Here is a 27,077-nt window from a genome sequence, read left to right as displayed (position 1 = left end):
ACAACCATCAGCGATGCAATGTTATTGGGGTATACGAGTATAAAGTGCTGGGCGGTGTGCAAAAGTGTTAGACCCCCCGTAACAGCGGCCTGTAGCTGCCACACAGCATTCACCTTTTGATACAATAAAATCAGGCTGGGCGGAACGAGGAAGGTATTTTGTAGATTGGAAGCGGTTGGTACACAGGGAAGATCCTGGAACACCGATTGTGCAGTTCCCACCCCTCCACCTGGATGACAGAATAACATGGAACATTATTGGTAATAACGTTGGGAATGGTTCCTCAATTTATGAAGAGATTATTTTGGAAGATCCAGACAGTGAATAAAAAAGGCATTTGTATGTAAAATCTGTATTTCCAATATATACACACACATATACATAAAGTCTCAGAACATCTCCTCTGTACAGCAGATCAGTCCCAGCAGAGCGATGCTCGTCCTTCATTACAGGTCCGGCAGAATTTACAACATCATTGTGCTTCTTAGTTGGGGATAGACAGGAGGCCATTATCATCCGCAGTGTCCAAAATCTTACAAATCACCGGAGATTCCACCTGCAGCAAGAAAACAGCGTCAGTTCACATAGGAGCCTGGAAAGGAGGCGGGACTAGCAGAGGCTCAGGCCCAGTTCACACAGGAGCCTGGTAAAGAGGCGGGGCTAGCAGAGGCTCAGGCCCAGTGCACACAGGAGCCTGGTAAGGAGGCGGAGCTAGCAGAGGCCCAGTTCACACAGGAGCCTGGTAAGAAGGCGGGACTAGCAGAGGCTCAGGCCCAGTTAACACAGGAGCCTGGTAAGGAGGCGGGACTAGCAGAGGCTCAGTGCACACAGGAGCCTGGTAAGGAGGCGGGACTAGCAGAGGCTTAGGCCCAGTTCATACAGGAGCCTGGTAAGGAGGCGGAACATAGCCGAGGCTCAGTTCACACAGGAGCCTGGTAAGGAGGCGGGACTAGCAGAGGCTCAGTGCACACAGGAGCCTGGTAAGGAGGCGGGACTAGCAGAGGCTTAGGCCCAGTTCATACAGGAGCCTGGTAAGGAGGCGGAACATAGCCGAGGCTCAGTTCACACAAGAGCCTGGTAAGGAGGCGGAGCTAGCAGAGGCTCATGCCCAGTTCACACAGGAGCCTGGTAAGGAGGCGGAGCTAGCCAAGGCTCAGTGCACACAGGAGCCTGGTAAGGAGGCGGGGCTAGCAGAGGCTTAGGCCCAGTTCACACAGGAGCCTGGTAAGGAGGCGGGACTAGCAGAGGCTCAGGCCCAGTTCACACAGGAGCCTGGTAAGGAGGCGGAACATAGCCGAGGCTCAGTTCACACAGGAGCCTGGTAAGGAGGCGGGATTAGTAGAGGCTCTGGCCCAGTTCACACAGGAGCCTGGTAAAGAGGCGGGGCTGGCAGAGGCTCAGGCCCAGTTCACACAGGAGCCTGGTAAGGAGGCGGAGCTAGCAGAGGCTCATGCCCAGTTCACACAGGAGCCTGGTAAGGAGGCGGAGCTAGCCAAGGCTCAGGCCCAGTTCACACAAGAGCCTGGTAAGGAGGCGGGGCTAGCAGAGGCTCAGGCCCAGTTCACACAGGAGCTCGGGGTTCAGGCAGGACAAGCAGAGGCTGTTTTCACACCAGAAGAAGGGTTAGGTCCATGGATGCTATGTTATTATATGTATAGAGTCGTGCACACTTGTTAGGCTGCAACTGATCTGTATGATCCATTATGGTAAGCGGAACACAAAACCGGCTAATCCACCATCCAATTCAATAATCATTATTAAATCTGATAAAAATCGGTGCCACCAAGTGCATGACCAATCAACAATGCAACCAATCTCAGGCCGAGTGTGCTGATCTGAGATGCTGCAAGATGTTTGGTCATCGTGGGGCAGGCGGGTGTGTGGCGGTAACTGGGAGCGATATTGGGATGAGTGCCAAGACCCTCGATACCCCCCCCCCCACACACCACCGCTCAATGTGCAACCCATCTCATACATTATATACTTGTATATACCTTCCTCTGGCTGCAGACTGGCTGGCCTCACACACTGTATACTTGTATATACCTTCCTCTGGCTGCAGACCGGCTGGCCTCACACATTATATATTTGTATATACCTTCCTCTGGCTGCAGACCGGCTGGCCTCACATTATATACTCTCCTCTGGCTGCAGACCGGCTGGCCTCACACATTATATACTTGTATATACCTTCCTCTGGCAGCAGACCGGCTGGCCTCACACATTATATACCTTCCTCTGGCTGCAGACCGGCTGGCCTCACACATTATATACTTGTATATACCTTCCTCTGGCTGCAGACCGGCTGGCCTCACACATTATATACTTGTATATACCTTCCTCTGGCTGCAGACTGGCTGGCCTCACACATTGTATACTTGTATATACCTTCCTCTGGCTGCAGACCGGCTGGCCTCACACATTGTATACTTGTATATACCTTCCTCTGGCTGCAGACTGGCTGGCCTCACACATTATATACTTGTATATACCTTCCTCTGGCTGCAGACCGGCTGGTCTCACACATTGTATACTTGTATATACCTTCCTCTGGCTGCAGACCGGCTGGCCTCACACACTATATACTTGTATATACCTTCCTCTGGCAGCAGACTGGCTGGCCTCACACATTATATACTTGTATATACCTTCCTCTGGCTGCAGACCGGCTGGCCTCACACATTATATACTTGTATATACCTTCCTCTGGCTGCAGACCGGCTGGCCTCACACATTATATACTTGTATATACCTTCCTCTGGCTGCAGACCGGCTGGCCTCACACACTGTATACTTGTATATACCTTCCTCTGGCTGCAGACCGGCTGGCCTCACACATTATATACTTGTATATACCTTCCTCTGGCTGCAGACCGGCTGGCCTCACACATTGTATACTTGTATATACCTTCCTCTGGCTGCGGACCGGCTGGCCTCACACATTATATACTTGTATATACCTTCCTCTGGCTGCAGACCGGCTGGCCTCACACATTATATACTTGTATATACCTTCCTCTGGCTGCGGACCGGCTGGCCTCACACACTGTATACTTGTATATACCTTCCTCTGGCTGCAGACCGGCTGGCCTCACACACTGTATACTTGTATATACCTTCCTCTGGCTGCAGACCGGCTGGCCTCACACATTATATACTTGTATATACCTTCCTCTGGCTGCAGACCGGCTGGCCTCACACATTATATACCTTCCTCTGGCTGCAGACCGGCTGGCCTCACACATTATATACTTGTATATACCTTCCTCTGGCTGCAGACCGGCTGGCCTCACACATTATATACTTGTATATACCTTCCTCTGGCTGCAGACCGGCTGGCCTCACACATGTTATACTTGTATATACCTTCCTCTGGCTGCAGACCGGCTAGCCTCACACATTATATATTTGTATATACCTTCCTCTGGCTGCAGACCGGCTGGCCTCACACATTATATACATGTATACACCTTCCTCTGGCTGCAGACCGGCTAGCCTCACACATTATATATTTGTATATACCTTCCTCTGGCTGCAGACCGGCTGGCCTCACACATTATATACATGTATACACCTTCCTCTGGCTGCAGACTGGCTGGCCTCACACATTATATACTTGTATATACCTTCCTCTGGCTGCAGACCGGCTGGCCTCACACATTATATACTTGTATATACCTTCCTCTGGCTGCAGACCGGCTGGCCTCACACATTATATACTTGTATATACCTTCCTCTGGCTGCAGACCGGCTGGCCTCACACATTATATACTTGTATATACCTTCCTCTGGCTGCAGACCGGCTGGTCTCATACATTATATACTTGTATATACCTTCCTCTGGCTGCAGACCGGCTGGCCTCACACATTGTATACTTGTATATACCTTCCTCTGGCTGCAGACCGGCTGGCCTCACACATTATATACACCTTCCTCTGGCTGCAGACCGGCTGGCCTCACACATTATATACATGTATATACCTTCCTCTGGCTGCAGACCGGCTGGCCTCACACGTTATACTTGTATATACCTTCCTCTGGCTGCAGACCGGCTGGCCTCACACATGTTATACTTGTATATACCTTCCTCTGGCTGCAGACCGGCTGGCCTCACACACTGTATGCTTGTATATACCTTCCTCTGGCTGCAGACCGGCTGGCCTCACACACTGTATACTTGTATATACCTTCCTCTGGCTGCAGACCGGCTGGCCTCACACATTATATACTTGTATATACCTTCCTCTGGCTGCAGACCGGCTGGCCTCACACATTATATACTTGTATATACCTTCCTCTGGCTGCAGACCGGCTGGCCTCACACATTGTATACCTTCCTCTGGCTGCAGACCGGCTGGCCTCACACACTGTATACTTGTATATACCTTCCTCTGGCTGCAGACCGGCTGGCCTCACACATTGTATACTTGTATATACCCTCCTCTGGCTGCAGACTGGCTGGCCTCACACACTGTATACTTGTATATACCTTCCTCTGGCTGCAGACCGGCTGGCCTCACACATTATATACTTGTATATACCTTCCTCTGGCTGCAGACCGGCTAGCCTCACACACTATATACTTGTATATACCTTCCTCTGGCTGCAGACCGGCTGGCCTCACACATGTTATACTTGTATATACCTTCCTCTGGCTGCAGACCGGCTGGCCTCACACATTATATACTTGTATATACCTTCCTCTGGCTGCAGACCGGCTGGCCTCACACATTATATACTTGTATATACCTTCCTCTGGCTGCAGACCGGCTGGCCTCACACATTATATACTTGTATATACCTTCCTCTGGCTGCAGACTGGCTGGCCTCACACATTGTATACTTGTATATACCTTCCTCTGGCTGCAGACCGGCTGGCCTCACACATTGTATACTTGTATATACCCTCCTCTGGCTGCAGACCGGCTGGCCTCACACATTGTATACTTGTATATACCTTCCTCTGGCTGCAGACTGGCTGGCCTCACACATTGTATACTTGTATATACCTTCCTCTGGCTGCAGACCGGCTGGCCTCACACACTGTATACTTGTATATACCTTCCTCTGGCTGCAGACTGGCTGGCCTCACACATTATATACTTGTATATACCTTCCTCTGGCTGCAGACCGGCTGGCCTCACACATTATATACTTGTATATACCCTCCTCTGGCTGCAGACTGGCTGGCCTCACACATAATATACTTGTATATACCTTCCTCTGGCTGCAGACTGGCTGGCCTCACACATTATATACTTGTATATACCTTCCTCTGGCTGCAGACCGGCTGGCCTCACACATTATATACTTGTATATACCTTCCTCTGGCTGCAGACTGGCTGGCCTCACACATTATATACTTGTATATACCTTCCTCTGGCTGCAGACCGGCTGGCCTCACACATTATATACTTGTATATACCTTCCTCTGGCTGCAGACCGGCTGGCCTCACACACTGTATACTTGTATATACCTTCCTCTGGCTGCAGACCGGCTAGCCTCACACATTGTATACTTGTATATACCTTCCTCTGGCTGCAGACCGGCTGGCCTCACACATTATATACTTGTATATACCTTTCTCTGGCTGCAGACCGGCTGGCCTCACACATTATATACTTGTATATACCTTCCTCTGGCTGCAGACCGGCTGGCCTCACACTATATACTTGTATATACCTTCCTCTGGCTGCAGACTGGCTGGCCTCACACACTGTATACATGTATATACCTTCCTCTGGCTGCAGACCGGCTGGCCTCACACACTGTATACTTGTATATACCTTTCTCTGGCTGCAGACCGGCTGGCCTCACACATTATATACTTGTATATACCTTCCTCTGGCTGCAGACCGGCTGGCCTCACACTATATACTTGTATATACCTTCCTCTGGCTGCAGACCGGCTGGCCTCACACATTATTTACTTGTATATACCTTCCTCTGGCTGCAGACCGGCTGGCCTCACACATTGTATACTTGTATATACCCTCCTCTGGCTGCAGACTGGCTGGCCTCACACATTATATACTTGTATATACCCTCCTCTGGCTGCAGACTGGCTGGCCTCACACATTATATACTTGTATATACCCTCCTCTGGCTGCAGACCGGCTGGCCTCACACATTATATACTTGTATATACCTTCCTCTGGCTGCAGACCGGCTGGCCTCACACACTGTATACTTGTATATACCTTCCTCTGGCTGCAGACCGGCTAGCCTCACACATTGTATACTTGTATATACCTTCCTCTGGCTGCAGACCGGCTGGCCTCACACTATATACTTGTATATACCTTCCTCTGGCTGCAGACCGGCTGGCCTCACACATTATATACATGTATATACCTTCCTCTGGCTGCAGACTGGCTGGCCTCACACATTATTTACTTGTATATACCTTCCTCTGGCTGCAGACCGGCTGGCCTCACACATTATATACTTGTATATACCTTCCTCTGGCTGCAGACCGGCTGGCCTCACACATTATATACTTGTATATACCTTCCTCTGGCTGCAGACTGGCTGGCCTCACACATTATATATTTGTATATACCTTCCTCTGGCTGCAGACTGGCTGGCCTCACACACTGTATACTTGTATATACCTTCCTCTGGCTGCAGACCGGCTAGCCTCACACACTATATACTTGTATATACCTTCCTCTGGCTGCAGACCGGCTGGCCTCACACATTATTTACTTGTATATACCTTCCTCTGGCTGCAGACCGGCTGGCCTCACACATTGTATACTTGTATATACCCTCCTCTGGCTGCAGACTGGCTGGCCTCACACATTATATACTTGTATATACCCTCCTCTGGCTGCAGACTGGCTGGCCTCACACATTATATACTTGTATATACCCTCCTCTGGCTGCAGACCGGCTGGCCTCACACATTATATACTTGTATATACCTTCCTCTGGCTGCAGACCGGCTGGCCTCACACACTGTATACTTGTATATACCTTCCTCTGGCTGCAGACCGGCTAGCCTCACACATTGTATACTTGTATATACCTTCCTCTGGCTGCAGACCGGCTGGCCTCACACTATATACTTGTATATACCTTCCTCTGGCTGCAGACCGGCTGGCCTCACACATTATATACATGTATATACCTTCCTCTGGCTGCAGACTGGCTGGCCTCACACATTATTTACTTGTATATACCTTCCTCTGGCTGCAGACCGGCTGGCCTCACACATTATATACTTGTATATACCTTCCTCTGGCTGCAGACCGGCTGGCCTCACACATTATATACTTGTATATACCTTCCTCTGGCTGCAGACTGGCTGGCCTCACACATTATATATTTGTATATACCTTCCTCTGGCTGCAGACTGGCTGGCCTCACACACTGTATACTTGTATATACCTTCCTCTGGCTGCAGACCGGCTAGCCTCACACACTATATACTTGTATATACCTTCCTCTGGCTGCAGACCGGCTGGCCTCACACATTATATACTTGTATATACCTTCCTCTGGCTGCAGACCGGCTGGCCTCACACATTATATACTTGTATATACCTTCCTCTGGCTGCAGACCGGCTGGCCTCACACGTTATACTTGTATATACCTTCCTCTGGCTGCAGACCGGCTGGCCTCACACATTATATACTTGTATATACCTTCCTCTGGCTACAGACTGGCTGGCCTCACACATTGTATACTTGTATATACCTTCCTCTGGCTGCAGACTGGCTGGCCTCACACATTGTATACTTGTATATACCTTCCTCTGGCTGCAGACCGGCTGGCCTCACACATTATATACTTGTATATACCTTCCTCTGGCTGCAGACTGGCTGGCCTCACACACTGTATACTTGTATATACCTTCCTCTGGCTGCAGACCGGCTGGCCTCACACATTATATACTTGTATATACCTTCCTCTGGCTGCAGACCGGCTGGCCTCACACATTGTATACTTGTATATACCTTCCTCTGGCTGCAGACCGGCTGGCCTCACACATTATATACTTGTATATACCTTCCTCTGGCTGCAGACTGGCTGGCCTCACACATTATATACTTGTATATACCTTCCTCTGGCTGCAGACCGGCTGGCCTCACACATTATATACTTGTATATACCTTCCTCTGGCTGCAGACTGGCTGGCCTCACACATTATATACTTGTATATACCTTCCTCTGGCTGCAGACCGGCTGGCCTCACACATTATATACTTGTATATACCTTCCTCTGGCTGCAGACCGGCTGGCCTCACACATTATATACTTGTATATACCTTCCTCTGGCTGCAGACCGGCTGGCCTCACACATTATATACTTGTATATACCTTCCTCTGGCTGCAGACCGGCTGGCCTCACACATTATATACTTGTATATACCTTCCTCTGGCTGCGGACCGGCTGGCCTCACACACTGTATACTTGTATATACCTTCCTCTGGCTGCAGACCGGCTGGCCTCACACACTATATACTTGTATATACCTTCCTCTGGCAGCAGACTGGCTGGCCTCACACATTATATACTTGTATATACCTTCCTCTGGCTGCAGACCGGCTGGCCTCACACATTATATACTTGTATATACCTTCCTCTGGCTGCAGACCGGCTGGCCTCACACATTATATACTTGTATATACCTTCCTCTGGCTGCAGACCGGCTGGCCTCACACATTATATACTTGTATATACCTTCCTCTGGCTGCAGACCGGCTGGACTCATACATTATATACTTGTATATACCTTCCTCTGGCTGCAGACCGGCTGGCCTCACACATTATATACTTGTATATACCCTCCTCTGGCTGCAGACTGGCTGGCCTCACACATTATATACTTGTATACACCTTCCTCTGGCTGCAGACCGGCTGGCCTCACACACTGTATACTTGTATATACCTTCCTCTGGCTGCAGACCGGCTGGCCTCACACATTATATACTTGTATATACCTTCCTCTGGCTGCAGACCGGCTAGCCTCACACATTATATACTTGTATATACCTTCCTCTGGCTGCGGACCGGCTGGCCTCACACACTATATACTTGTATATACCTTCCTCTGGCAGCAGACCGGCTGGCCTCACACACTGTATACTTGTATATACCTTCCTCTGGCTGCAGACTGGCTGGCCTCACACATTATATACTTGTATATACCTTCCTCTGGCTGCAGACCGGCTGGCCTCACACATTATATATACCCTCCTCTGGCTGCAGACCGGCTGGCCTCACACATTATATACTTGTATATACCTTCCTCTGGCTGCAGACCGGCTGGCCTCACACACTGTATACTTGTATATACCTTCCTCTGGCTGCAGACCGGCTGGCCTCACACATTATATATACCCTCCTCTGGCTGCAGACCGGCTGGCCTCACACATTATATATACCCTCCTCTGGCTGCAGACTGGCTGGCCTCACACATTATATACTTGTATATACCTTCCTCTGGCTGCGGACCGGCTGGCCTCACACATTATATACTTGTATATACCTTCCTCTGGCTGCAGACTGGCTGGCCTCACACATTATATACTTGTATATACCTTCCTCTGGCTGCAGACCGGCTGGCCTCACACATTATATACTTGTATATACCTTCCTCTGGCTGCAGACCGGCTGGCCTCACACATTATATACTTGTATATACCTTCCTCTGGCTGCAGACCGGCTGGCCTCACACATTATATACTTGTATATACCTTCCTCTGGCTGCAGACCGGCTGGCCTCACACATTATATACTTGTATATACCTTCCTCTGGCTGCAGACCGGCTGGCCTCACACATTATATACTTGTATATACCTTCCTCTGGCTGCAGACCGGCTGGCCTCACACATTATATACTTGTATATACCTTCCTCTGGCTGCAGACCGGCTGGCCTCACACATTATATACTTGTATATACCTTCCTCTGGCTGCAGACCGGCTGGCCTTACACATTATATACTTGTATATACCTTCCTCTGGCTGCAGACCGGCTGGCCTCACACATTATATACTTGTATATACCTTCCTCTGGCTGCAGACCGGCTGGCCTCACACATTATATACTTGTATATACCTTCCTCTGGCTGCAGACTGGCTGGCCTCACACATTATATACTTGTATATACCGTCCTCTGGCTGCAGACCGGCTGGCCTCACACATTATATACTTGTATATACCTTCCTCTGGCTGCAGACCGGCTGGCCTCACACATTATATACTTGTATATACCTTCCTCTGGCTGCAGACCGGCTGGCCTCACACATTATATACTTGTATATACCTTCCTCTGGCTGCAGACCGGCTGGCCTCACACATTATATACTTGTATATACCTTCCTCTGGCTGCAGACCGGCTGGCCTCACACATTATATACTTGTATATACCTTCCTCTGGCTGCAGACCGGCTGGCCTCACACATTATATACTTGTATATACCTTCCTCTGGCTGCAGACACATTATATACTTGTATATACCTTCCTCTGGCTGCAGACCGGCTGGCCTCACACATTATATACTTGTATATACCTTCCTCTGGCTGCAGACTGGCTGGCCTCACACATTATATACTTGTATATACCTTCCTCTGGCTGCAGACCGGCTGGCCTCACACATTATATACTTGTATATACCTTCCTCTGGCTGCAGACCGGCTGGCCTCACACATTATATACTTGTATATACCTTCCTCTGGCTGCAGACCGGCTGGCCTCACACATTATATACTTGTATATACCTTCCTCTGGCTGCAGACTGGCTGGCCTCACACATTGTATACTTGTATATACCTTCCTCTGGCTGCAGACTGGCTGGCCTCACACATTATATACTTGTATATACCTTCCTCTGGCTGCAGACCGGCTGGCCTCACACATTATATACTTGTATATACCTTCCTCTGGCTGCAGACTGGCTGGCCTCACACATTATATACTTGTATATACCTTCCTCTGGCTGCAGACCGGCTGGCCTCACACATTATATACCTTCCTCTGGCTGCAGACCGGCTGGCCTCACACATTATATACTTGTATATACCTTCCTCTGGCTGCGGACCGGCTGGCCTCACACATTATATACTTGTATATACCTTCCTCTGGCTGCAGACCGGCTGGCCTCACACATTATATACTTGTATATACCTTCCTCTGGCTGCGGACCGGCTGGCCTCACACATTATATATTTGTATATACCTTCCTCTGGCTGCAGACTGGCTGGCCTCACACACTGTATACATGTATATACCTTCCTCTGGCTGCAGACCGGCTGGCCTCACACACTGTATACTTGTATATACCTTTCTCTGGCTGCAGACCGGCTGGCCTCACACATTATATACTTGTATATACCTTCCTCTGGCTGCAGACCGGCTGGCCTCACACATTATATACTTGTATATACCTTCCTCTGGCTGCAGACTGGCTGGCCTCACACATTATATACTTGTATATACCTTCCTCTGGCTGCAGACCGGCTGGCCTCACACATTATATACTTGTATATACCTTCCTCTGGCTGCAGACTGGCTGGCCTCACACATTATATACTTGTATACACCTTCCTCTGGCTGCAGACCGGCTGGCCTCACACATTATATACTTGTATATACCTTCCTCTGGCTGCAGACCGGCTGGCCTCACACATGTTATACTTGTATATACCTTCCTCTGGCTGCAGACCGGCTGGCCTCACACATTATATACTTGTATATACCTTCCTCTGGCTGCAGACCGGCTGGTCTCACACATTATATACTTGTATATACCTTCCTCTGGCTGCAGACCGGCTGGCCTCACACATTATATACTTGTATATACCTTCCTCTGGCTGCAGACCGGCTGGCCTCACACACTGTATACTTGTATATACCTTTCTCTGGCTGCAGACCGGCTGGCCTCACACATTGTATACTTGTATATACCTTCCTCTGGCTGCAGACCGGCTGGCCTCACACTATATACTTGTATATACCTTCCTCTGGCTGCAGACCGGCTGGCCTCACACATTATATACTTGTATATACCTTCCTCTGGCTGCAGACCGGCTGGCCTCACACATTGTATACTTGTATATACCTTCCTCTGGCTGCAGACCGGCTGGCCTCACACATTATATACTTGTATATACCTTCCTCTGGCTGCAGACTGGCTGGCCTCACACATTATATACCTTCCTCTGGCTGCAGACCGGCTGGCCTCACACACTGTATACTTGTATATACCTTCCTCTGGCTGCAGACCGGCTGGCCTCACACACTGTATACTTGTATATACCTTCCTCTGGCTGCAGACCGGCTGGCCTCACACATTGTATACTTGTATATACCTTCCTCTGGCTGCAGACCGGCTGGCCTCACACATTATATACTTGTATATACCTTCCTCTGGCTGCAGACCGGCTGGCCTCACACATTATATACTTGTATATACCTTCCTCTGGCTGCAGACCGGCTGGCCTCACACATTATATACTTGTATATACCTTCCTCTGGCTGCAGACTGGCTGGCCTCACACATTATATACTTGTATATACCTTCCTCTGGCTGCAGACCGGCTGGCCTCACACACTGTATACTTGTATATACCTTCCTCTGGCTGCGGACCGGCTGGCCTCACACATTATATATTTGTATATACCTTCCTCTGGCTGCAGACCGGCTGGCCTCACACATTATATACTCTCCTCTGGCTGCAGACCGGCTGGCCTCACACATTGTATACCTTCCTCTGGCTGCAGACCGGCTGGCCTCACACATTATATACTTGTATACACCTTCCTCTGGCTGCAGACCGGCTGGCCTCACACATTATATACCTTCCTCTGGCTGCAGACCGGCTGGCCTCTCACATTGTATACCTTCCTCTGGCTGCAGACCGGCTGGCCTCACACATTATATACCCTCCTCTGGCTGCAGACCGGCTGGCCCCACACATTGTATACTTGGTATTTGCGCTCTTATTGGGAGAAGGGAGCGGTGTGAACTCACCCCGAGGATGTACTGGCAGGTTTGTGGCTCCAGCATATAGACAGTGACCGCATGTGGAGACTCGGACTCCTTACACCTGTCACACCAAAACAAAACGCACGTCACTAACAGGAATGCAGCAATAATAACTGGCAGAGCTCAGCGCAGGACTCGCGGCACTCACTTTAATTTCACCACCACGTGTCGCGGCTTATTGGTGAAGTCACACAGGTCTCCCCCGCCATAGAAATGTGACACCATCCTGAAAAACACAACATACATAATGGGGTACATATTATCCTGGCCCCGGGCAGTTTATGTAGAGCAACCGCTAACGACGGCTCTCCCTCCTGCCGCTAAACTCCCTGCGGCGTTACATATTATCCCCCCTCCGAGCTGTAACTGATCACTGCTCATACAGTTCTATGGGCCTGGTCACAGTACTGCGCTGTAACTGATCACTGCCCATACAATGCTATGGCCTTGGTCACAGTACTGTGCTGTAACCGATCACTGCCCATACAATGCTATGGGCCTGGTCACAGTACTGCGCTGTAACTGATCACTGCCCATACAATGCTATGGGACTGGTCACAGTACTGCGCTGTAACTGATCACTGCCCGTACAATGCTATGGGTCTGGTCACAGTACTGCGCTGTAACTGATCACTGCTCATACAATGCTATGGGCCTGGTCACAGTACTGCCCTGTAACTGATCACTGTCCATACAATGCTATGGGCTTGGTCACAGTACTGTGCTGTAACTGATCACTGTCCATACAATGCTATGGGCCTGGTCACAGTACTGCACTGTAACTGATCACTGTCCATACAATGCTATGGGCCTGAGCACAGTACTGTGCTGTAACTGATCACTGCCCATACAATGCTATGGGCCTGGTCACAGTACTGTGCTGTAACTGATCACTGCCCATACAATGCTATGGGCCTGGTCACAGTACTGTGCTGTAACTGATCACTGTCCATACAATGCTATGGGCCTGTTCACAGTACTGCGCTGTAACTGATCACTGCCCATACAATGCTATGGGACTGGTCACAGAACTGCGCTGTAACTGATCACTGCCCATACAATGCTATGGGCCTGGTCACAGTACTGTGCTGTAACTGATCACTGCCCATACAATGCTATGGGCCTGGTCACAGTACTGCGCTGTAACTGATCACTGCCCATACAATGCTATGGGCCTGGTCACAGTACTGCGGTGTAACTGATCACTGCTCATACAGTTCTATGGGCCTGGTCACAGTACTGCCCTGTAACTGATCACTGCTCATACAATGCTATGGGCCTGGTCACAGTACTGTGCTGTAACTGATCACTGTCCATACAATGCTATGGGCCTGGTCACAGTACTGCACTGTAACTGATCACTGTCCATACAATGCTATGGGACTGGTCACAGAACTGTGCTGTAACTGATCACTGCCCATACAATGCTATGGGCCTGGTCACAGTACTGTGCTGTAACTGATCACTGCCCATACAATGCTATGGGCCTGGTCACAGTACTGTGCTGTAACTGATCACTGTCCATACAATGCTATGGGCCTGGTCACAGTACTGCACTGTAACTGATCACTGCCCATACAATGCTATGGGCCTGGTCACAGTACTATGCTGTAACTGATCACTGCCCATACAATGCTATGGGCCTGGTCACAGTACTGTGCTGTAACTGATCACTGTCCATACAATGCTATGGGCCTGGTCACAGTACTGCACTGTAACTGATCACTGCCCATACAATGCTATGGGCCTGGTCACAGTACTGTGCTGTAACTGATCACTGCCCATACAATGCTATGGGCCTGGTCACAGCACTGCGCTGTAACTGATCACTGTCCATACAATGCTATGGGACTGGTCACAGAACTGTGCTGTAACTGATCACTGCCCATACAATGCTATGGGCCTGGTCACAGTACTATGCTGTAACTGATCACTGCCCATACAATGCTATGGGCCTGGTCACAGTACTGCGCTGTAACTGATCACTGTCCATACAATGCTATGGGACTGGTCACAGAACTGTGCTGTAACTGATCACTGCCCATACAATGCTATGGGCCTGGTCACAGTACTATGCTGTAACTGATCACTGCCCATACAATGCTATGGGCCTGGTCACAGTACTGCACTGTAACTGATCACTGCCCATACAATGCTATGGGCCTGGTCACAGTACTGCGCTGTAACTGATCACTGCCCATACAATGCTATGGGCCTGGTCACAGTACTATGCTGTAACTGATCACTGCCCATACAATGCTATGGGCCTGGTCACAGTACTGCACTGTAACTGATCACTGCCCATACAATGCTATGGGCCTGGTCACAGTACTGCGCTGTAACTGATCACTGCCCATACAAGGCTATAGGCCTGGTCACAGTACTGTGCTGTAACTGATCACTGCCCATACAATGCTATGGGCCTGGTCACAGTACTGCGCTGTAACTGATCACTGCCCATACAATGCTATATGCCTGGTCACAGTACTGCGCTGTAACTGATCACTGCCCATACAATGCTATGGGCCTGGTCACAGTACTGAGCTGTAACTAATCACTGCCCATACAATACTATGGGCCTGGTCACGGTACTGCGCTGTAACTGATCACTGTCCATACAATGCTATGGGCCTGGTCACAGTACTGAGCTGTAACTAATCACTGCCCATACAATACTATGGGCCTGGTCACGGTACTGCGCTGTAACTGATCACTGTCCATACAATGCTATGGGACTGGTCACAGAACTGTGCTGTAACTGATCACTGCCCATACAATGCTATGGGCCTGGTCACAGTACTGCGCTGTAACTGATCACTGCCCATACAATGCTATGGGCCTGTTCACAGTACTGCACTGTAACTGATCACTGCCCATACAATGCTATGGGCCTGGTCACAGTACTGCGGTGTAACTGATCACTGCTCATACAGTTCTATGGGCCTGGTCACAGTACTGCCCTGTAACTGATCACTGCCCATACAATGCTATGGGCCTGGTCACAGTACTGCGCTGTAACTGATCACTGTCCATACAATGCTATGGGCCTGGTCACAGAACTGTGCTGTAACTGATCACTGCCCATACAATGCTATGGGCCTGGTCACAGTACTGCGCTGTAACTGATCACTGTCCATACAATGCTATGGGCCTGGTCACAGAACTGTGCTGTAACTGATCACTGCCCATACAATGCTATGGGCCTGGTCACAGTACTGCGCTGTAACTGATCACTGTCCATACAATGCTATGGGACTGGTCACAGAACTGCGCTGTAACTGATCACTGCCCATACAATGCTATGGGCCTGGTCACAGTACTGTGCTGTAACTGATCACTGCCCATACAATGCTATGGGCCTGGTCACAGTACTGCGCTGTAACTGATCACTGCCCATACAATGCTATGGGCCTGGTCACAGTACTGCGGTGTAACTGATCACTGCTCATACAGTTCTATGGGCCTGGTCACAGTACTGCCCTGTAACTGATCACTGCTCATACAATGCTATGGGCCTGGTCACAGTACTGCGCTGTAACTGATCACTGCCCATACAATGCTATGGGCCTGGTCACAGTACTGTGCTGTAACTGATCACTGCCCATACAATGCTATGGGCCTGGTCACAGTACTGCGCTGTAACTGATCACTGCCCATACAATGCTATGGGCCTGGTCACAGTACTGCGCAGTAACTGATCACTGCCCATACAATGCTATGGGCCTGGTCACAGTACTGCGCTGTAACTGATCACTGCCCATACAATGCTATGGGCCTGGTCACAGAACTGCGCTGTAACTGATCACTGCCCATACAATGCTATGGGCCTGGTCACAGTACTGTGCTGTAACTGATCACTGCCCATACAATGCAATGGGCCTGGTCACAGTACTGCACTGTAACTGATCACTGCCCATACAATGCTATGGGCCTGGTCACAGTACTGCGCTGTAAGTGATCACTGCCCATACAATGCTATGGGCCTGGTCACAGTACTGTGCTGTAACTGATCACTACCCATACAATGCTATGGGCCTGGTCACAGTACTGTGCTGTAACTGATCACTGCCCATACAATGCTATGGGCCTGGTCACAGTACTGTGCTGTAACTGATCACTGCCCATACAATGCTATGGGCCTGGTCACAGTACTGCAATGTAACTGATCACTGCCCATACAATGCTATAAGCCTGGTCACGGTACTGCGCTGTAACTGATCACTGCCCATACAATGCTATGGGCCTGTTCACAGTACTGCCCTGTAACTGATCACTGCTCATACAGTTCTATGGGCCTGGTCACAGTACTGCGCTGTAACTGATCACTGCTCATACAATGCTATGGGCCTGGTCACAGTACTGCCCTGTAACTGATCACTGCCCATACAAGGCTATAGGCCTGGTCACAGTACTGTGCTGTAACTGATCACTGCCCATACAATGCTATGGGCCTGGTCACAGAACTGTGCTGTAACTGATCACTGCCCATACAATGCTATGGGCCTGGTCACAGAACTGTGCTGTAACTGATCACTGCCCATACAATGCTATGGGCCTGGTCACAGAACTGTGCTGTAACTGATCACTGCCCATACAATGCTATGGGCCTGGTCACAGTACTGTGCTGTAACTGATCACTGCCCATACAATGCTATGGGCCTGGTCACAATACTGCCCTGTAACTGATCACTGCCCATACAAGGCTATGGGCCTGGTCACAGTACTGCGCTGTAACTGATCACTGCCCATACAATGCTATGGGCCTGGTCACAGTACTGTGCTGTAACTGATCACTGCCCATACAATGCTATGGGCCTGGTCACAGCACTGCGCTGTAACTGATCACTGCCCATACAATTCTATGGGCCTGGTTACAGTACTGCCCTGTAACTGATCACTGCCCATACAATCCTATGGGCCTGGTCACAGTACTGCGCTGTAACTGATCACTGCCCATACAATTCTATGGGCCTGGTCACAGTACTGTGTTGTAACTGATCACTGCCCATACAATGCTATGGGCCTGGTCACAGTACTGCCCTGTAACTGATCACTGCCCATACAATGCTATGGGCCTGCCCACATTACTGTGCTGTAACTGATCACTGCCCATACAATTCTATGGGCCTGGTCACAGTACTGTGCTGTAACTGATCACTGCCCATACAATGCTATGGGCCTGGTCACAGTACTGCCCTGTAACTGATCACTGCCCATACAATGCTATGGGCCTGCCCACATTACTGTGCTGTAACTGATCACTGCCCATACAATGCTATGGGCCTGTTCACAGCACTGCATTGTAACTGATCACTGCCCATACAATGCTATAGGCCTGGTCACAGTACTGCCCTGTAACTGATCACTGCCCATACAATGCTATGGGCCTGGTCACAATACTGCCCTGTATCTGATCACTGCCCATACAATGCTATGGGCCTGGTCACAGTACTGCCCCGTAACTGATCACTGCCCATACAATGCTATGGGCCTGGTCACAATACTGCCCTGTAACTGATCACTGCCCATACAGTACTATGGGCCTGGTCACAGTACTGCCCTGTAATTGATCACTGCCCATACAATGCTATGGGTCTGGTCACAGTACTGCCCTGTAACTGATCACTGCCCATACAATGCTATGGGTCTGGTCACAGTACTGTGTTGTAACTGATCACTGCCCATACAATGCTATGGGCCTGGTCACAGTACTGCAATGTTCCTGATCACTGTCCATACAATGCTATGGGCCTGGTCACAGTACTGCGCTGTAACTGATCACTGCCCATACAATGCTATGAGCCTGGTCACAGTACTGCCCTGTAACTGATCACTGCCCATACAATTCTATGGGCCTGCCCACATTACTGTGCTGTAACTGATCACTGCCCATACAATTCTATGGGCCTGGTCACAGTACTGTGCTGTAACTGATCACTGCCCATACAATGCTATGGGCCTGGTCACAGTACTGCCCTGTAACTGATCACTGCCCATACAATGCTATGGGCCTGCCCACATTACTGTGCTGTAACTGATCACTGCCCATACAATGCTATGGGCCTGTTCACAGCACTGCATTGTAACTGATCACTGCCCATACAATGCTATAGGCCTGGTCACAGTACTGCCCTGTAACTGATCACTGCCCATACAATGCTATGGGCCTGGTCACAATACTGCCCTGTATCTGATCACTGCCCATACAATGCTATGGGCCTGGTCACAGTACTGCCCCGTAACTGATCACTGCCCATACAATGCTATGGGCCTGGTCACAATACTGCCCTGTAACTGATCACTGCCCATACAGTACTATGGGCCTGGTCACAGTACTGCCCTGTAATTGATCACTGCCCATACAATGCTATGGGTCTGGTCACAGTACTGCCCTGTAACTGATCACTGCCCATACAATGCTATGGGTCTGGTCACAGTACTGTGTTGTAACTGATCACTGCCCATACAATGCTATGGGCCTGGTCACAGTACTGCAATGTTCCTGATCACTGTCCATACAATGCTATGGGCCTGGTCACAGTACTGCGCTGTAACTGATCACTGCCCATACAATGCTATGAGCCTGGTCACAGTACTGCCCTGTAACTGATCACTGCCCATACAATTCTATGGGCCTGTTTACAGTACAGCGCTGTAACTAATTGCTGCCCATACAATGCTATGAGCCTGCTCCTAGTACTGCTCTGTAACTGATCACTGCCCATACAATACTATGGGACTGGTCACAGTACTGCGCTGGAACTGATCACTGCCCATACAATGCTATGGGCCTGGTCACAGTAGTGTGCTGTAACTGATCACTGCCCATACAATGCTATGGGCCTGGTCACAGTACTGCGCTGTAACTGATCACTGCCCATACAATGCTATGGCCTTGGTCACAGTACTGTGCTGTAACTGATCACTGCCCATACAATGCTATGGGCCTGGTCACAGTACTGCGCTGTAACTGATCACTGCCCATACAATGCTATGGGCCTGGTCACAGTACAGCGCTGTAACTGATCACTGCCCATACAGTTCTATGGGCCTGGTCACAGTACTGCGCTGTAACTGATCACTGCCCATACAATGCTATGGGCCTGGTCACAGTACTGCGCTGTAACTGATCACTGCCCATACAATGCTATGGGCCTGGTCACAGTACTGCGCTGTAACTGATCACTGGCCATACAATGCTATGGGCCTGGTCACAGTACTGTGCTGTAACTGATCACTGCCCATACAATGCTATGGGGCTGATCACAGTACTGCGCTGTAACTGATCACTGCCCATACAATGCTATGGGCCTGGTCACAGTACTGCGCTGTAACTGATCACTGCCTATACAATGCTATGGGCCTGGTCACAGTACTGCGCTGTAACTGATCACTTCCCATACAATGCTATGGGCCTGGTCACAGCACTGCGCTGTAACTGATCACTGCCCATACAATGCTATGGGCCTGGTCACAGTACTGCGCAGTAACTGATCACTGCCCATACAATGCTATGGGCCTGGTCACAGTACTGTGCTGTAACTGATCACTTCCCATACAATGCTATGGGCCTGGTCACAGTACTGCCCTGTAACTGATCACTGCCCATACAATGCTATGGGCCTGCCCACATTACTGTGCTGTAACTGATCACTTCCCATACAATGCTATGGGCCTGGTCACAGTATTGCGCTGTAACTGATCACTGCCCATACAATGCTATGGGCCTGGTCACAGTACTGCGCTGTAACTGATCACTGCCCATACAATGCTATGGGCCTGGTCACAGTACTGCGCAGTAACTGATCACTGCCCATACAATGCTATGGGCCTGGTCACAGTACTGCGCTGTAACTGATCACTGCCCATACAATGCTATGGGACTGGTCACAGTACTGCGCTGTAACTGATCACTGCCCATACAATGCTATGGGCCTGGTCACAGTACTGCAATGTTCCTGATCACTGCCCATACAATGCTATGGGCCTGGTCACGGTACTGCACTGTAACTGATCACTGCCCATACAATACTATGGGCCTGGTCACAGTACTGTGCTGTAACTGATCACTGCCCATACAATGCTATGGACCTGGTCACAGTACTGCGCAGTAACTGATCACTGCCCATACAATTCTCTGGGCCTGTTTACAGTACTGCTCTGTAACTGATCACTGTCCATACACTTCTCTGGGCCTGTTCACAGTAATGGATCGTGCTATCCTAACTTGCTGCATGCAGGCTTTGCATTAAAGTCTATGGGCTTGATTCACAAAGCGGTGATAACAGTTAGCACGCTGGTGAAAAGCCCTTTATCACACCTAAACTCAGTTTAGGTGTGATAAGTTTAGGCATGATAAGTTTAAGCACCAACTGGGTTAGCAGCGCAGTGCACAGCTGATCAAAAGTTTTGTGCTAGCAAAGTCTGGTACACTTCGCATAGAGTTTAAAGAGAACCAGAGATGAAGCACCCTCATGTATTTTACCTTATAAATCAGTGGGAACATGACAGTAAACACCTAATCTGCTCTTTGTTTCATTGTTCTCTGTTTAATTTGCCTGTTATCACCTCTGATAAGAATCCCGACTGAGCAGTCGGTCTGGCTTTGCTACAGAATGATTATAGCTGAGACTGTGTTCTTTGGTGTCTTTTCAAGTCCAAGCCTGCCCCCTGCTGGCTCTGCTCAGGAATCATTATAGCTGAGTCATTATAGCAAAGCCAGACTGAATGCTCAGTCCGGGATTCTTATCTCAGCTAGATAACAGACACTTTTAGCAGTGAGGCTGAAACAGAGAGCAGAGTAAATGTTTTCTCTAATGTTCCCACTGATTTCTATGGTAAAATACATGAGGGTGCTTCGTCTCTGGTTCCCTTTAATGGCGCTGCTTTGCGTGCGGGACTTTGCACGCGATCTAAACTTATCATGCCTAAACTTATCACACCTAAACTTATCATGCCTAAACTTATCACACCTAAACTTATCATGCCTAAACTTATCACACCTAAACTGGCTTTTCACCAGCGTGGTGCAATGGTTATCACGCCTAAAGTCTCTAACTGGGTTAGCACCGCTTTGTGAATCGAGCCCCTAGTATCTATTGCAGTTCAGTCATATTGCATGCATTAGGCAACTGATCACCGTGAATCCAGCTTTAAACACACGTTTATATGACTGACATGTACTATTGGAAAGCCCCTGAGGGGCCTGTGCACCCCCCGGGCCAGCCTGCACATCTGGGGTCTATGAATAAGGAGCAGGACGTTTTTCATTCTTTCACACACAGGAGGGATGGGGGTGCAGGGGGGGGGGCAGATCCTTGTCACTGTCCATCCCCACAAGACATTTATAGCAGCAGGAATACCTCACAGTCTGAGCGCCATCTCCTGGCGGATGGAACAATCTGGCAGCATTTTTCTCTGCCCAATCCAAGTGCTGCTCCTGCTTCCACACACCGACTACAAGCGTGGTCCTGCCGGAGTCCTTGTCCTGCACAGGGGAAGACACAGCCAGGGTTACTAGAGGCCCTCAGTCTGCTACTGCAGCCAGAGAGATCAGCAGGACTGCCAGGGAACTGGGAAATATGGCAGCCTCCGTATCCCGCTCACCTCTGGTTCACTTTAAAGACAAACATGAAAGTCAATGTAAGAAAATCTTAACAGCCTCAGAAAATGGGGGAAACAAGCTTTATATTCCACATACAAGTTTACAAATCTGACACATTTCTATTAAATACTAAATGGAAAAAAACAAAGCAGAAGAAGAAGAAAAGGAGGCAAGTGAGGTTTATAGTCCCCAGTTCAGGCTATGCGAGCTACAGAGAAAGAACAGTCGCCATCTAGTGGCCATAGTGAATATTGCATTTACCTCATGATATTGGTGAACGTATTTCCCATAGCAGAACTCGTACTTCCACCAGCCAACACCCTGAGAAATGTAATCACAGGACAGTTAGCTCTACAGAATTATAGAGTAAAAAACAAAAAGCAATAAACCTCTGAAAAGGTTACAACTCACTAGAACAGCACAATGTAGGGCAGGCTATGCATAGAAAGCTGCTCTAGTCATTCAAGCAAATCAGTCCTGAGAATAATACAGAGGCTGAGAATACGCATGGTCACCAGGAGAATGCTGGAAATTCATCCTTTGTTGTCCCTGTAAGCTAGCCACACCTCCAGAGCCGCTGGAATGCAATGCCACGCCTCCAGAACTGCTAGCCACACCTCCAGGTCCACTGGAATGCAATGCCACGCCTCCAGAACCGCTAGCCACACCTCCAGAGCCACTGGAATGCAATGCCACGCCTCCAGAACCACTAGCCACACCTCCAGAGCCACTGGAATGCAATGCCACGCCTCTAGAACTACTAGCCACACCTCCAGATCCGCTGGAATGCAATGATGTGTCAGCTTGTTAATTTGTACAGAGCCATAATAATCCAACATGCATACAGACTGTTTCGGATTGTTTGATCCTCATCAGTGCATGGCATGGATTAATTTGGCTCTATGCAGTAGGGCTTGTAACACCGAGAGGTACAGACTAACCAGCGAGCTCATGGTGAGCCAGAACTCATTGGAGTGTGTAAGGGACTACAATGGTCCTAAAAGCCCCCTTACTAAAAAGCTTTGGAATAAGCTTTACATAACCTTTTAGTAAGGGGGAGTTTTGGACCATTGTAGCGCCCTTACACACTCCTGGGAGTTGTGGTTCACTATGATCTCGCTGGGCAATCTCTAACAATAAGTGTGACAGGACACTTCTACCGACTTGTTGGTAATTTTTCAGTTGCAGAATACTGAAAAGTTATTGTAAACAGAAGATTACAAATATCTCCTAGGAGAAACCACTTCTGCCCCGACACATAAGAAGATAAACTGTGAGACGCAGCGGTGTGCTCACCCCATGGAAGCAGTAGGAACCGCTCAGGAACTCCTTGATCAGCTGCTCGTCGGTGAGCTTGGAGATGTGAGTGGTCCCCACAGTGACGTGCTGCTGCGACCCCACTGTGACCGGCTTGTGGATGGTGGAGAACTTGTCCTTCATAGACGACTTCTCCTCCTGCAGATACACACATTGCAGACATTAGTGTGACGTCAGGCTTCTGTACATCATAGATGTCTATCAATACTATTGAGATTATATATTCAGTGCTGCCCATAATTACTCATACCCCTGGCAAATCTTTACTTAAAGTTACTTTATTTCAACCAGTCCTTTTTACACGGGAAATGACATAGGTGTCTCCCAAAAGATAAGATGTACAAGAGGCAATATTGTGGGGGAAAACAACATTTATCAGCTTTTATTTACATTTGAGCAAAAAGTGTCCAGTCCAAAAATATTCATCCCCTTCACAATCTGTCACAGTCTGTGGGAAAATCCAAAGTTCTATACCAGTGGTCCTCAAACCAAGGCCCACGGGCTGAATGAGGCCCGCCAAGGAATTTTCACTGGCCTTACCAACACATAATGTATAGTTGCTGCCCACTGCACCTATAAATATCAGCGGCCCGCATATAGAATAGCAGTGCTGGCACCACCCATCCACATATTACAGTGAGCAGTCATTTGCTGGCTTCCAATCCAATTCTGCATCAGGTGACACTGCTGTCCAGCTGGGTATGCTTCACTGTCTGCTGCACAAATACTTTCTTTGGGGCGCCGCTTGACTGGCTGCTGCTGGGAGGTCTCCTCTGGGCATGATTGGGGGAGAATCAATACCTAGATTCAATGTAATGTTTATCAACATCAATTTATGTATGTTCCGGCCCCCCAGCAGTCTGAAGTATGTTGTTCCAAGCTGTTCTAAAGTATCCTAATTACCCTGATGAATTGGGAACAGCTGTTTTAATCAACTCAACAGGTGAAAAACAGCAGCTCTCTGCAGTTGGTTTGTGGACAGTCACGGCTAAGACAAAGGAGCTCAGTCAGGACCTGCAGCTGTGCATTGTGGCTGCTCACAAGTCAGGAAAGGGCTACAAGGCCATTTCTAAATGTTTTCAAGTTACAGTGGCTACAGTGCAAAGTATTATTAAAAAATACAAGATGTTCCGCACTGTGGAAAATCTCAGAGGCCGTGGTCGGAAGCCAAAAGTGACACCTGTGCTGGCCAGGATAGTGAGAGAATCCAAGGATCACCACCAAGGCCATCCTGGTGAATCTGGGCTCTGCTGGTGGCAATGTCTCAAGGCAGACAATCCAACGGCCACTGCACACTGCTGGGTTCCACGGATGCAGACCAAGGAGGACGCCACTTCTCCAGATAAGGCACAAAATCTCATCTGGACAAAGAAGAAGACTTCTGGTCTTCTCTGTTATGGTCAGATAAAACAGAAATTGAATTGTTTGGTCACAATGATGTTTCCTTCATTTGGTGTAAAAAAGGAGAAGCCTTCAACCCAAAGAACACCATCCCCGCTGTCATACATGGAGGTGGGAACCTAATGCTTTGGGGGTGTTTTTCAGCCAATGGACCAGGGAACCTAATCACAGTAAGCGGCACCATGAATAAAGAGCAATACATGAGGATTCTGAGCGACACCATCAGGCAGTCTGCAGAGAAACTTGGCATTGGGCACCAGTGGACATTTCAGCATGACAATGACCCCAAACACACAGCAAAAGTGGTGAAGAAATGGTTAGCCATCATTAATGGTTTGGAGTGGCCCAACCAGAGTCCTGACTTGAATCCAATTGAGAATCTGTGGAGGGAGCTAAAGATCAGGGTGATGGCAAGAAGACCCTCCAACCTGAAAGAATTGGAGCTCATTGCTAAAGATGAATGGGCAAAAATACCTGTGGAAACACGCAAAAAGCTGGTCTGAAACTATAGGAAGCGTTTAATTGCTGTTATAGCCAGTAAAGGCTTTTCTATTGATCATTGAGAAGGGCATGAATAGTTTTGGGCTGGACATTTTTTGCTGAAATGTAAATAAAAGCTGAGAATTGTTTTCCACAATAATGCTCTTGTATATTGTCTTATCTTTTGGGAGACACCTCGGTATGAATATACTGTTGTGTTCAAAATTATTCAAACCCCACTGAAGTGGAGTGTTTTGGCCAGTTTAACATGGATTTTGATCATTTCAGTCATCTTGTTTACAAATCAGAGGCACTTGTAAGTCAGACAAATATAACATTTATAATGAAATAACCACAAATGTCCTTTCTGTGCTCACATCATTATCAGTTTTATTCACCCCCCAAGTGACATTCATTCTTAGTACAACATCCTTTTCCAGTTATAACGGCTTTTAAACGTGAAGCATAGCTTGACACAAGTGTCTTGCAGTGATCTACGGGTATCTTAGCCCATTCTTCATGGTCAAAAGCCTCCAGTTCAGTCACATTCTTAGGCTTGTGCGCTGCAACTGCTTTCTTTATGTCCCACCAGAGGTTCTCAGTCTGGTGACTGCGATGGCCAGAGAATTCATGGTACCTTCCACACGCTGAAGCTTCCCTGTTCCTGCAGAAGCAAAACAGCCCCAAAGCATGATTGACTCCCCGCCATGCTTCACAGTAGGCAAGGTGTTCTTTTCTTCATAGGCCTTGTTCTTCCTCATCCAAACATAGCGTTGATCCATGGGCCCAAACTGTTCTAATTTTGTTTCATCAGTCCACAGAACACTATCCCAAAACTTTTGTGGTTTGTCTACATGACTTTTGGCATACTGCAGTAGACTCTTCTTATTCTTTGGTACCAGCAAATCTTTTTTCAGTTCCTCAGCAGTCACGCGGGGACTTTTCTCCACTTTACGCTTCAGGTAGCGCACAGCAGGTGAAGTCAGCATCTTCATTCTGCCACGACCAGGTAGCGTTTCAACAGTGCCCTTTGCCTTGAATTTGTGAATGATGCTTCATATGGGGTCTCTTGGTATGCTTAACATCTTTGCAATCTTCTTATAGCCATTGCCCTTCCTGTGAAGAGAAATCCCCTCTTTTCTTGTCCTCCTGGACCATTCTCTTGACTTCACCATGTTTGTAAACACACCAGTAAATGTCTAGAAGGAGCTGAGTATCACAGTCATTTTAAATCTGCCTAATTGGTGCTTATTATGCTTGATTGCTGCTCATT

The 27,077-nt window shown here is 48.7% G+C and overlaps 1 protein-coding gene across 1 annotated transcript in view; it reads right to left on the bottom strand.

Annotated features, from left to right (window-relative positions):
- Positions 1–336: 336 nt before the first annotated feature.
- The window catches only part of ERLEC1 (endoplasmic reticulum lectin 1), an 81,383-nt gene continuing 54,642 nt past the window's right edge, over positions 337–27,077 (bottom strand). Inside the window, exons 9-14 of the mRNA XM_068233123.1 lie at positions 23,903–24,061; positions 22,868–22,927; positions 22,365–22,489; positions 13,151–13,228; positions 12,988–13,063; positions 337–556 (exon numbers count right to left, since the gene is read on the bottom strand). Coding sequence (XP_068089224.1) covers positions 485–556; positions 12,988–13,063; positions 13,151–13,228; positions 22,365–22,489; positions 22,868–22,927; positions 23,903–24,061 — 570 coding nt within the window. The 3' untranslated portion in view covers positions 337–484. The remainder of the gene's footprint in view (positions 557–12,987; positions 13,064–13,150; positions 13,229–22,364; positions 22,490–22,867; positions 22,928–23,902; positions 24,062–27,077) is intronic.

This window comes from Hyperolius riggenbachi, chromosome 4 (genome assembly GCF_040937935.1).
Source record: "Hyperolius riggenbachi isolate aHypRig1 chromosome 4, aHypRig1.pri, whole genome shotgun sequence".
In the NCBI taxonomy this organism is placed as follows: domain Eukaryota; kingdom Metazoa; phylum Chordata; class Amphibia; order Anura; family Hyperoliidae; genus Hyperolius; species Hyperolius riggenbachi.
Note: the sequence above shows the minus strand (reverse complement) of the source record. Positions and strands in the feature narration are given on the sequence as shown.